The 13,407-nt window shown below is 37.0% G+C and overlaps 1 protein-coding gene across 1 annotated transcript in view; it reads left to right on the forward strand.

The window, feature by feature from the left end:
• LOC139936372 (uncharacterized) overlaps positions 1-13,407 on the forward strand; it is a 37,373-nt gene that overhangs the window by 22,016 nt on the left and 1,950 nt on the right. The window contains 13 exon segments of the mRNA XM_071931182.1: positions 28-315; positions 764-784; positions 2,102-2,389; positions 2,657-2,800; positions 3,858-3,882; positions 4,253-4,314; positions 8,222-8,419; positions 9,240-9,350; positions 10,366-10,553; positions 11,292-11,414; positions 12,227-12,338; positions 12,522-12,618; positions 13,186-13,285. Coding sequence (XP_071787283.1) covers positions 28-315; positions 764-784; positions 2,102-2,389; positions 2,657-2,800; positions 3,858-3,882; positions 4,253-4,314; positions 8,222-8,419; positions 9,240-9,350; positions 10,366-10,553; positions 11,292-11,414; positions 12,227-12,338; positions 12,522-12,618; positions 13,186-13,285 — 1,757 coding nt within the window.

A 13,407-nucleotide genomic window follows, 5' to 3' on the forward strand; every position in this document is an offset into this window, starting at 1 on the left:
CTTAATACAATGACATGCATTTTCCAGGAAGACCAAATCAGCCGTCCGGCTTGGTATTGAACGGCCGTACCTCAAGTTCAATAGCAGTAAGATGGTCAGCTGGTTATGATGGTGGTGAGAATCAGTGGTTTCATGTCAGCCACAAGAAGACTGCAGAAGACTCCTCAGAGACATTCAGCGATATGATTGACGGAGGGGTGACTACATACAACGTGGATGGTCTCGACTCATACACGGAGTACGAGATCAAGGTTTATGCTGAGAATGACGTTGGGAAAAATCCCAGTCCTGCCAGCGTAGTGGAATACACATTGCGTAAGTTCGTATGTTTCAATTTCAAATATTTTGCTCCCTTTATCGACACAAATTTACAACACTTAAACTTTCTCTCTTTGTTCATGGAAAAAAAGTAAACATTGTTTTTGCGTTGTACGAATGATCGAGGCGTGTGGATAAAGCACATCACATGAAATTGTTTTATCCAGACTAGATGGTGGTTTAAGGGGTGTTTTACTGCATAATACTCCTCATAAACTTTTTAAGCTATATTTTATGGGAGTTTAATCATAATGTATCCCGAGTGTGCATCTTTCTATTTTATTTAAACTGTAAATTTTGACCAATGAGATCTACCTTTTCCCTTCCTTTCCAAGACATAAAGACTTACACAGGCTCTTTATTATAGATTTCTATGAATATTTGTCAATATTTGTCAATAATTTGTCAATAATTATACACTTTTTATCCTTCGTTTCCACACCAGCTCAAGGACCAACAGATAAAGGTTAGTATTATTGGTTATTGCACTTTCAAGATTCACCATCGTGTGTTTGCCATTGGATAAATAACAAGTGTTTTTTTGTTAATTCGTTTTCAACTATTGCAGTTTATACATTACATGCATTTTAGTAAACATTTTCTGATAAACCAACTCTGAAAACTTGATGACGCAATCGCATTACCACCCAAACAAAACCCATAATAATGATAGTTATAATAATTTGATGTAAAATGATTTCACAAATAAAAATGTAATGCTTGAAATAGAATTTTGAGGACTGTGGACATATCAAATTGCATGTATAAAAAAAAAGACAATTTGAAACAGAACATATTCTTTCTGTTTTTGTAAGAGACCTTCTTTAGCTGGAAGATTTCTACCTTTAACTATCAACTCAAATTTACCCTATTCATGGTTTTTATATCGTCATGTTCATATTCTCAAGTGAGAGTCCATTAAAGCCACTTTGGACACTTTCCGTAAACAGTATTTTCCAAAGGCCCACACTTCGTGTATCACAACTTGCATATAAAATAACAAACCTGTGAAAATTTAGGCTCAATCGATCATCGGAGTCGGGAGAAAATAACGGGGAAACCCACCCTTGTTTCCGCACGTTTCGCCGTGTGATGACATGTGTTTAAAATAAATCCGTAATTCTCGATATCGAGAATTGATATTGTTTATTTTAACGTTTTCTCAAAAAGTAAAGCATTTCTTGGAACAATATTTCATAAGAAGTCTTTCACCATTACCTTCTGTAAACCCTGTAAGTAATTATTTGTAAATCTGTGACTTTTTTATTCTTTTTTCTGTTCCGAAAGTGTCCAATGGCTTTAAAGGCAGTCTATACCTTTAGTTTTTGGAACCACTTGATTGTTTTAATCCTAAATGCAGCTAATACAACAAACTTAACTTGCTAAAATTTCCTTTCAAGAGTGGTCGCGTTTTTGAGATATCGCCGAAATTCCGGAGCGAATATATGTCCACGTAAGAATAACCCCTAAAGGAATACACAATCTGAAAACCGTTGGGCGGCCCGGTTACACTTCTTAAATTCAAATTTTTGGGGACTCAAAAGTGATGTCTTTTTCTATATCCGTAGAATATAGTCTGCGAAGTGAAATGTTTTCTCAAAATACATTATAAGCCTATCTATAGCAATATCTGATCCAAAGCTGATGTAGGCCTATTTTTTACCATGTAAGTTTTTATCGCCATCAATTTTCAGAGTCATTACCGAACGTATATCGAACATATACAGACGGGCCCTTTAACTGTGTAACTGTATCGTGTTGTCTTAATAAACTTTCACTATAGGTTTAATTATTGAGTTTAACAAGGATGCGGGCAGAGTCAAGGTTTCTGGATTGCAAGGCAGTGGAGGATGCGTTCAGCTCGAGGTGAAGTTTGAAGGTGGCTCATCAGACTGGACAGAGTGTGGAAGATGTATCACAACAGACTCTGAAGTGGTTCTAGCAGATTGGTGTCCACAAACTCAGAAACGAAGACGGAGAGCTATAGGGGATGTGGATGAAGTGCAGGCAAAGTATTGCAAAGGGAATGGCGATAGTACACTCTGTAGTGATCCAATAACTCTTGAGAAGTGTAAGTCAAATAAAGAGATAAATGGTTTCTCAGATACCCTAGCAACCAAACAGCTTACACTATTCCCGACACTTGATACAATCAGGAACACCCACTTTTTACCTTTAAAGGTATGGGTCATAGTGCGTTATAGCGACCCGAAAAGATATTGTTTGTTATAAATAGTGTCCACTGCATTTAACTTTCAAAGTTGACTTTTATCAAACTGTCTTGGTAGTTGCAAGTATGCAGGGAAACTTAAACCTGATTTTATACCCCATTATATAGTTTCAGATCCGCCTTCTACTCCTCCCCAGGCCATCAACTCTGGTGTCATTGTTGGTGTCGTTGTCGGTGTTATTCTGCTTGTCGCCATTGTCGTTTTAGTTTATACTCTGAGGAGTAGACTTCAGTGTCACCTTGAACTTGAAGGTATTTTATATATACAAATTGATTTCTAACCAAACATGGGATGAGAGAAGAATCAAATGCTCCTGATTGGAATTTGAACCCAAGACCCCTGATACTCTTGGCAGATGCTCTACCAATGAGGCACAGCGGTTTACTCTCAGGTTTTCCCCCAAGAACCCCACATTTGTTTCTCTCGGTGTTGCATTTTCTAACAAAATGATCTCTGTGAAAGTTGCATGCTCTCACACCAGAGTTATTGTATCCAAAGTGACAGCCATTGACGTGGATATAAGAGAAATGGGGAAAAACCTTGTTTTCCAGATATTTTACGAACATTTGAAGTATTGTAGTCTGAAAGTGTTACCGCGGTAACACTCCTTATAGTAACTTTTTCGGGATAAAACATGACATCTTTTTCCACAGCCGCAGTGCTTTGAGGTGAAAAGTTTCTCAAAAATGACTTATACTATCCAAAGCTGTTTGACTTCTTACCACGTAAGAACTCATTGTCATTAATTTTCAGAATCATTACCAAACGTACTTACAGGGAAGGTACACGTTTGGTAATTATACTCAAAAACAAATATTAACTTAAACACTGACTTGGTAACGAGCATTGGAGAGCTGTTGATAGTAAAACATAGTGGGATACGACTCCCTCTGAAGTAATGTAGTTTTTGAGAGAGAGGTAATTTCTCACTCTAATAATAAAAGACTTCTAGCTAGAAGTCTTTTACTACAACTGAAAGCACACAAATTCGTCCAACAAGGGTGTTTTTTCTTTCATCATTTTCTCGCAACTTCGATGACCGATTGAGCCCAAATTTTCACAGGCTTGTTATTTTATGCATATGATGGGATACACCAAGTGAGAAGACTGGTCTTTGACAATTACCAAACGTGTACAATGCCTTTAAGACCCTTTAAATCCGCTATAAACTGGTCAACAAAATTTGTACTTGTTCAGAACATAACGTTGAACAAACTGTAGGGATGTGTTGTGTCTATATTTCAATACTAACAGCAATGTTTGTTTGTTTGTTAATGTTTGTTTGTTTGTTTGTTTGTTTCATTCCAGTCACAAGAAAATCATCCACTCGGACGTGAGTTTGTTTTTTTATCACATTGTGATTTTTTTTTCTAAAACAATTAACAGGATTTTAAGTCCTAATTTCTACAACACACAATAGGCCTAATGCTATAATGCGACCGAGCATACATCTTCGAACGAAATCGAATTAGTAAAGTTGAATTTGTTGCAATTTGCCGGGAAAAAAAGGTAAATGCCTTTACCTAATTTGTAGCAAAGTAAAACCAAAACATGATATATTGGACGTTTTCTTCGTTTTCTGGAACCAACTGATTTCTTTTTAATGGAAATACACAAATACTTAGATAGTACTCTTATTTAAAGAGTCCCGACTATCCTTTAAGAACCCATAAATCATAACTTGTTGTTTGTTTTATCACTAGTAACCGTTCTGGCAGAAATAAAACCGATGCAGATAAGCAGCCCGTCTACCAAGATGTTACAGGTTGGTGTTCGTATCATGTGAATGATACTTTTAAATGTAGACCTATCAGACTTAGACATATGGTAAGGCACTGGACACTATTGGTAATTACTCAAAATAATTATTATAACAAAACCTCACTTGGTATGAGTAATGAGGAGAGGTTGATTAAAACATTGTGAGAAACGGCTCCCTCTGAAGTAACGTATTTTTCGAGATAGAAGTAATTTTCCACGAAGTTGATTTCGAGACCTCAGATTTAGAACTTGAGGACTCGAAATCAAGCATCAGAAAGCACACAACTTCGTGTGACAATGCTGTTTTTTCTTTCATTATTAATTGAGCTGAAATTTTCATAGGTTTGTTATTTTACGCATGTATTGAGATTCACCAAGTGAGAAGACTGGTCTTTGACAATTACCAATAGTGTCCAGTGTCTTTAAATGAACTGGACACCTTTGGTAATAATTCTCAAAGACTGGTATTCTCACTTTATGTATCCCAACATATGCATTTAATAACAAATCTGTGAACACTTGGACTCAATTGGTCATCGAAGTTGCTATATTGCAAGAAAATTATGAAAAAACCCGCAAAATGTGTGTGATATCAGATGCCTAAAAAAAGACTTCAGGCCTGAAGTCTTTTTATATTAGAGTGAGAAAAAAACTCTTTAAAAAAAGTACGTTACTTCCGAGAGAGCCGTTTCTCACGATGTTTATCAACAGCTCTTGCTTGTAACCAAGTAAGTTTTTATGCTAACAATTTCTTTGAGTATTTACCAATAGTGTCCAGTGCCTTCAAGTGATAGAAATGTAAATTCATAAATTTGTCTCTTGTTTTTTATTTTTGGTAAAAGCCTTGAAATAACCTGAAGTTAAATGTATTTACATCATTGGTAGAGCGGACACTAAGGCAGTGCTCATGTTTTGGGAAACCAACCAATTTTGGTTGTAATGTTTTACTCATTTATTTTATGTTTAATTAATTAATTTTAAGTAACTGTTCTCCTCCCTGTAAGAGTGTACAGTACTTCTCCCTCTCAGTTTTTCTGTGTAAGATTCAGGCAATTTTAAATAGTAATGTAATGTTTTACTCCAAATTTTTTAACTATGTAACTGTTCATGTAATTCTGCTGCTGGCAGCGAATTGAATAGAATTTTAATAAACCATTGAATGAAATGAACCATCCTACATAAACCTGTGCAAAGTGGAGCTCAATCGTGTGAGAGTCAGGAGAAAAAGAGTTACAAACCATGTTAAATTTGTATCATGTGAACACATTTTCTTAAATTTTTGATTGTAACGACCGTATTCATCTGTTGCGTTCTTCATTAGGTTTTCAGACACAGTTTGCTGGAATATGACTTCATTTCATAGGGAAATATTTCACAGGAAAACATTAACTCGGTTAGCTATCACGTTTATAAATAATTTTCTTACAACGGCCAAAAGGAAGGATGCCTGTAACCACCAATAGCCTCCCAACATAATAACATTTTACCCGTTAAAACATTGCAGAATTGTGTTCTTATGTTATGTTGCCAATGTCGTTTGGGCAACTCGTGTCCCTTGCGAGTTCATTGATTTATTTCATGATTGGCAATCATTGCGCACTCTTTAATGGGTGCAATCAAACCAAATAGATCATGTATTGTTATTATTTCAGCATATCACATCTGCAACAGGTCTACCCTCACAGTTGTTCCAGTCTGAGACCCTTATATTGGCCGCCATCTTTGATGAACTGTGCACGCGTGAAAGATTGAAGTCGTGCGCAGCACGCACTTTATTGTTCTACATCCAAGATGGTGGTCAATTGTGTATGGTTGTGTAGTTTCCCATTGACTTGTGTATGGTTGTGTAGTTCCCATTGAGTTGTGTATGGTTGTGTAGTTTCCCCTTGACTTGTGTATGGTTGTGTAGTTTCCCATTGACTTGTGTATGGTTGTGTAGTTCCCATTGAGTTGTGTATGGTTGTGTAGTTTCCCCTTGACTTGTGTATGGTTGTGTACTTTCCCATTGACTTGTGTATGGTTGTGTAGTTCCCATTGAGTTGTGTATGGTTGTGTAGTTTCCCCTTGACTTGTGTATGGTTGTGTAGTTTCCCATTGACTTGTGTATGGTTGTGTAGTTTTCCATTGACTTGTGTATGGTTGTGTAGTTTCCCATTGAATTGTGTATGGTTGTGTAGTTTCCCATTGACTTGTGTATGGTTGGGTAGTTTTCCATTGACTTGTGTATGGTTGTGTAGTTTCCCATTGAATTGTGTATGGTTGTGTAGTTTCCCATTAACTTGTGTATGGTTGTGTACTTTCCCATTGCATTGTGTATGGTTGTGTAGTTTCCTATTGACTTGTGTATGGTTGTGTAGTTTCCCATTAACTTGTGTATGGTTGTGTAGTTTCCCATTGCATTGTGTATGGTTGTGTAGTTTCCTATTGACTTGTGTACGGTTGTGTAGTTTCCCATTGACTTGTGTATGGTTGTGTAGTTTCCCATTGACTTTTGTATGGTTGTTAAGTGTCCTACTGACTTGTGTATGGTTGTGTAGTTTCCCATTGACTTGTGTATGGTTGTGTAGTTTCCCATTAACTTGTGTATGGTTGTGTAGTTTCCCATTGCATTGTGTATGGTTGTGTAGTTTCCTATTGACTTGTGTACGGTTGTGTAGTTTCCCATTGAGTTGTGTATGGTTGTGTAGTTTCCCATTGACTTGTGTATGGTTGTGTAGTTTCCCATTGACTTGTGTATGGTTGTGTAGTTTCCCATTGACTTGTGTATGGTTGTGTAGTTTCCCATTGACTTGTGTATGGTTGTGTAGTTTCCCATTGAGTTGTGTACGGTTGTGTAGTTTCCCATTGAGTTGTGTATGGTTGTGTAGTTTCCCATTGACTTGTGTATGGTTGTAAAGTGTCCTACTGCCTTGTATGTGGTTGTGTAGTTTCCCATTGACTTGTGTATGGTTGTGTAGTTTCCCATTAACTTATGTATGGTTGTGTAGTTTCCCATTGCATTGTGTATGGTTGTGTAGTTTCCTATTGACTTGTGTATGGTTGTGTAGTTTCCCATTGACTTGTGTATGGTTGTGTAGTTTCCGATTGACTTGTGTATGGTTGTGTAGTTTCCCATTGACTTGTGTATGGTTGTGTAGTTTCCCATTGACTTGTGTATGGTTGTGTAGTTTCCCATTGACTTGTGTATGGTTGTGTAGTTTCCCATTGACTTGTGTATGGTTGTGTAGTTTCCCATTGACTTGTGTATGGTTGTGTAGTTTCCCATTGACTTGTGTATGGTTGTGTAGTTTCCCATTGACTTGTGTACGGTTGTGTAATTTCCCATTGACTTGTGTATGGTTGTGTAGTTTCCCATTGACTTGTGTATGGTTGTGTAGTTTCCCATTGAGTTGTGTACGGTTGTGTAGTTTCCCATTGAGTTGTGTATGGTTGTGTAGTTTCCCATTGACTTGTGTATGGTTGTGTAGTTCCCATTGACTTGTGTATGGTTGTGTAGTTTCCCATTGACTTGTGTATGGTTGTTAAGTGTCCTACTGACTTGTGTGTGGTTGTGTAGTTTCCCATTGACTTGTGTATGGTTGTGTAGTTTCCCATTGACTTGTGTATGGTTGTGTAGTTTCCCATTGAGTTGCGTACGGTTGTGTAGTTAATTTGAGTTGGAGCATCGAGGTCATGCAATCCAACTATAGTTGTTTCACCAATGCCTTTATAAGTAATGTGCCTAGTGTGCCAAACCACAGGGCTTACTTTTTACTTTTACTTGTCAATCCTTACGAAAGACCCTGGCCGAAGTCTTGAATTGGTTCTTCTCAATCATCTCCTTTGAAGCCTATCCTTGTATCACTTGACTTTTAACTAGTTTGTTAAGAAAACGGCCAGGTAATCCATTTCTTCTTGTTTTTTTACTCCAGAAATGGTGACAATCAGCACAGAACAAGACACAACGACATATGCAAATATCCCAAATGCTCAAAAAGCTTTCAAGAGAAACAAGCTGCGTATTGTGAGAGAGCTTGGACATGGTAACTTCGGTAAGGTTCTCCTTGCACGAGCCGAGGGAATATTGGAAAGGTCAAAGGTTACAATGGTGGCTGTTAAAACATTGAAAGGTATGTTTTCTTATTAAACCTCATGGCCACTTTCTCCTCTTTCCTATTTTGCTTACTCGTTTATTTATGCTCATGATTTATCTTTATTATGATTTATTTTTGCATTTTGATTATATTTGGTAGGGATGTATTTGGCTGGGTTATAATTTGTTTTTCGTCGCAAAAACTATGTTTGACTTTGCCTTAAAGGCAGTGGACACTGTTGGTAATTACTCAAAATAATTATTAGAATAAAACCTTACTTGGTAACGAGTAATGGGGAGAGGTTGATGGTATAAAACTTTGTAAGAAACGACTCCCTCTGAAGTGACATAGTTTTCGAGAAAGAAGTAATTTTTCACTAATTTGATTTCGAGACCTCAGATTTAGAATTTGAGGTCTCAAAATGTGAGAAATCAATCATCTAAGCGCACACAACTTCGTGTGACAAGGGTGTTTTTCTTTCATTATATTATCTCGCAACTTCGACGACCAATTGAGCTCAAATTTTCACAGGTTTGTTATTTTATGCATAGTTGAGAAACATTAAGTGAGAAGACTGGTCTTTGACAATTACCAATAGTGTCCAGGATTTTTAAAGATAACTACCCGTTATTGTAGTGGAAGTTATTGATTGAAAGGGAACTATTTGCGTTTGATATGATTTCGTTGTAGAGGAAGGTATTTTACAAAAAGGCATACTTGAGTCTGCGGACAGTTTCTCATTATTTCCACACTTTCTGTTTGGGAAAGTTCTAGAAACCGTTGGTGCAATTTTACTTTAAACATCCATACTAATGAAGATTTTGCGTTTGCCTACATTTACATTTAAAATTTCCAGATGGTGTACCGGTCACTGAAAAAGATGGCTTAGTAAGTGAATTGGAACTAATGAAGAAGTTACCTGAACATTGCCATGTTGTGAAACTTCTTGGCTTCTGCATAGAAGAAGGTAACAATCAAATAAGATTATCTGCGTATTTGTTCCTCAATAATAAATAAACAATTTTCTTTAAGCGTATTTTTGTTTGGAAACAAATAAGACGTCGTATATTGGAATTAAATAAACGATCGTTTCATACAATAAATGATTTGTATTTTGGGTCCATGTTAAAGTCACTATAGACACGTTTGGTAATTACTCGGAATGTCTATTACAAAAACATTACTTGGTAACGTGCAACGGGGAATTGTTGATAGTATGAAACATTGTGAGTAATGACTCTCACTGAAGTAAAATGGTTTTTGAGAAAGAGATTTTCTTACAAATATATTTCAATCTGAAAAAGACTTGAAGCATTTATCATGCATCTGAAAGCACACACATACAAAAACAAGGGTGTTTTTCTTTCATTTTTTTTCTTGCAACTTCGTAGACAGTATGAGCCCAAATATTCACAGATTTGTTGGAGAGAGTTTCAAAGAAAGTACAAACAAATGACAGTCTTATTTATAATAACCATCTCCATATCATCTCAAATAGACAATTCAAGTATAAAAGTGATTTAAGACGGTGTCCAATGTGAAACAAGATCAATTTTAACTTAAAGGCAGTGGACACTATTGGTAATTGTCAAAGACTAGCCTTCACAGTTGGTGTATCTCAACATAAGCATAAAATAACAAACCTGTGAAAATTTGAGCTCAATCGGTCATCGAACTTGCGAGATAATAATGAAAGAAAAAACATCCTTGTCACACGAAGTTGTGTGCGTTTAGATGGTTGATTTCGAGACCTCAAGTTCTAAATCTGAGGTCTCGAAATCAAATTCGTGGAAATTTACTTCTTTCCCAAAAACTATGGCACTTCAGGGGGAGCCGCTTCTCACAATGTTTTATACCATCAACCTCTCCCCATTACTTGTCACCAAGAAAGGTTTTATGCTAATAATTATTTTGAGTAATTAACAATAGTGTCCACTGCCTTTAAACATTCGTCTTAATGATATATTTCGCCTTATCTAAAGATCCTCCTTACATCATTGTTGAGTATCTATCTCGAGGTAACCTGAAAGATCTACTGAAAGACAGTCGCAGTAAAGAAGGGCGTGTCTATGGCAACCTACACGGCGTCAGTAAATCATTCACATCCACTGACCTTATGAAGTTTGCAAGTAACGTGGCTGATGGAATGACGTTTATATCATCCCAACAAGTGAGTTATATGCAAGTTGTAGTTTATCTTTTAGTAATGTCCCAAAAGCACATAAATTATCACTTGTTTTCGGTACACGCCGATTAAACAATAACAACAATTTCTATGAAGATTGTTCTTTTATGAATTTGTCTATTATCCTGTTTTACATTTTCGGAATTCGGGAGACTTCTCAGTTCGAAGAACTGTCCTGTGTTTTAAGTACTACTACTCGCCTCATGGAACCTAACTCAATCAAGCTTCTAAAGTCGGCCTCAAGTCGCACATTCTCACATTTTGCTCCACACACCTGGAATGCACTCTCCACCTCAATCAGGAAATCCGACTCTCTTCGAACATTTAAGTGTATCAAACATTCTCTATACCCTGTCTAATGCGCTGCGTTCTTGACGTAGTGGCGCTATATAAATGCCCTATCTATATGTATGTATGTATGTAAGTACGCCTACCAGGGCTGAAGGTAGAAAATAGGCCGGGACTACTACTTTTGCTGTTGATCAAAGAAATTTCTCATTATTAACTTGCACCACCGAATTCTTTTAATTAAAGTTGGTCTTAACGTTCTGACTTGCTTGTATAATGTCAAGCGAGACAAATTCTAAAAAGAACATTAATCTTCCTATGTAGATACACACATGATGTTACCACAAACCAAACCGAACCGTGCAATGCCTCAACTCCCATAATGTAGATTTAAAACAAAAGCATTAATTCTGAATTCTATTCACACACATGCAGTGCATCCATCGAGACCTGGCTGCCCGTAATATCCTCGTAGCTGAGGACATGACTTGCAAAGTGTCTGATTTTGGACTCGCTCGAGATGTTATGAACATCAGGGTGTATGAAAGACAGTCAGATGTAAGCATAAACAGATAAAAGGTTAATCGGTAAACTTTTTTGTAATTGTCAAAGACCAATATTCTCATTAGTTTTATCCCAACATATGTATAACACAACAAACCCGTGATGTGTTTGGCTCAAGTATTGGTCAACAGAAAAAACTTTGTTGCACAAAATGTGTTTACTTTCAGATGCCTAAAACAGGTTTTAAGCCCGAAGTCTTTCCCAGATTCAAATATTTTTTATTATTATTGAAAAACGATCTCTTACTCAAAAACTATCGTTACTTCAGAGGGAGATGTTTTCTCAGAAGATTTTCACTATCAAAAGCTATCCATTGCTCATTACCAAGTAAGTTTGTATGCATATATATTTGGAGTAATTACCAAACGTTTCCATTCGTTTGGCCCCAGCGCCTTGCCATAGATCTGGCCGCTGGGGCCGAGCGAAATGTTCCCAGTGCCTTTGAACTTTATACTTGGCTACCAGAAAAAAACTTCGGGGGAAATGGTGTGTGTTTCTGCTGCTACATAGTAGGTTTGGACCCTGAGAAATAATGTATGGACTTAAAACACTATACGGACTTACGCACGTAATGTCCATCCACAAACTGCAACATAGAGCTGCGTGAGAAACCTTTGGGCGGGGCAGCGTGTGGCAAATTTTTGGTTGCATCAACAGCGCGTGTTAATGCAGCTACAAAAAATAATGAACTCTGCCTCGATATGACGGATTTTAAACACAAGCCTTGGAGTTGTATTGGCTCGGGGAAGACTTTGCTAGAAATTGTTCGGTGCTATTTTCGAAATGTTTGTTTTTGATATCTGCAGGGCCGTTTGCCTCTTCGCTGGATGGCAATGGAGTCAATACTTGATGACGTGTACACAACAAAGAGTGACGTATGGTCCTATGGGATTCTTCTTTGGGAAATTGTTACCCTTGGTAGGCAGTTTCTGTTCGTATAGGCCCTAATTTAATTTAGATAAGGTATAAGATTGTGATAATGTTTTCCCGCTCATTTAGCTGCTGTTATTTATTTGTTGTTGCACATTGTGATATTTATTTTCAAACAAAAACATATTGAATGTCAACTGAGGATTCAGTGGCGATGATTTTTGTTTACAGGTGCCCGACCGTATCCCGCAATGACTGCCAAGACGATGATCAAAGAGCTTCAGAATGGATATCGTATGCCCAAACCAAGCCACTGTCAAGAAGAATTGTAAGTTATCTGCTCAAAGAATGGCGACAAATCATAATGATCTCTATGGAACCAAAACAAGTATCAGGCGCATTTAAAGTTATGAATTGTCACATATGAAATTAATTTACTTGTACCATTACTGTCGCTCTGAGTGCACTGCTTTTCACAACACCAGTGGCTAAACAGAATTAAGCAGAAATCTCCATGGAAAGTTTTCTTTGCTTGGAAAAAATTGATTGGGACACCATATTAATACAACAATGTAAACTGAATTTAATTTTGGCTGGTAGCCTAAATCATTTCTGTTAAGCAATATTTTTCTGTGCTTGGCAAGTTTCTATTCTAAACGGGCTTTATGAAATTGGGCCCAGGTTGTAAGGTGCATAGATTTGAGGCTGAACCATACTTGGAGGTTTACGGTCGTAACTAGACTTCATTGACCGATTGTTATGACAACATGGTTTACCCATAATGTATACAATAGGGACAACAGACACACCAAATAATTTACACCATTAAAAATACAACAATAATAAAAACAGATGTCAATCATGTTTGTTGGCAATTTTATCTAACCATTTCCAGGTACCAAGTTATGCAAAAATGTTGGAAAGAAGATCCAGCCGTTCGACCTGCATTTAAGATGATCTCTCAAGAACTGAAAAAACTGGAAAACACAGGAAAGGTAAAACACAAAAATATAAATACATGTACATGTGTGTTGTCGCTGCGGATAGGTAAAGGGGTTGAGTTACCGAGGAGGAAAAATCAATTATGAGTTTCTGTAAAACTATATGCCAGGCACAC

This window comes from Asterias amurensis, chromosome 4 (assembly GCF_032118995.1).
Source record: "Asterias amurensis chromosome 4, ASM3211899v1".
Lineage (NCBI taxonomy): Eukaryota > Metazoa > Echinodermata > Asteroidea > Forcipulatida > Asteriidae > Asterias > Asterias amurensis.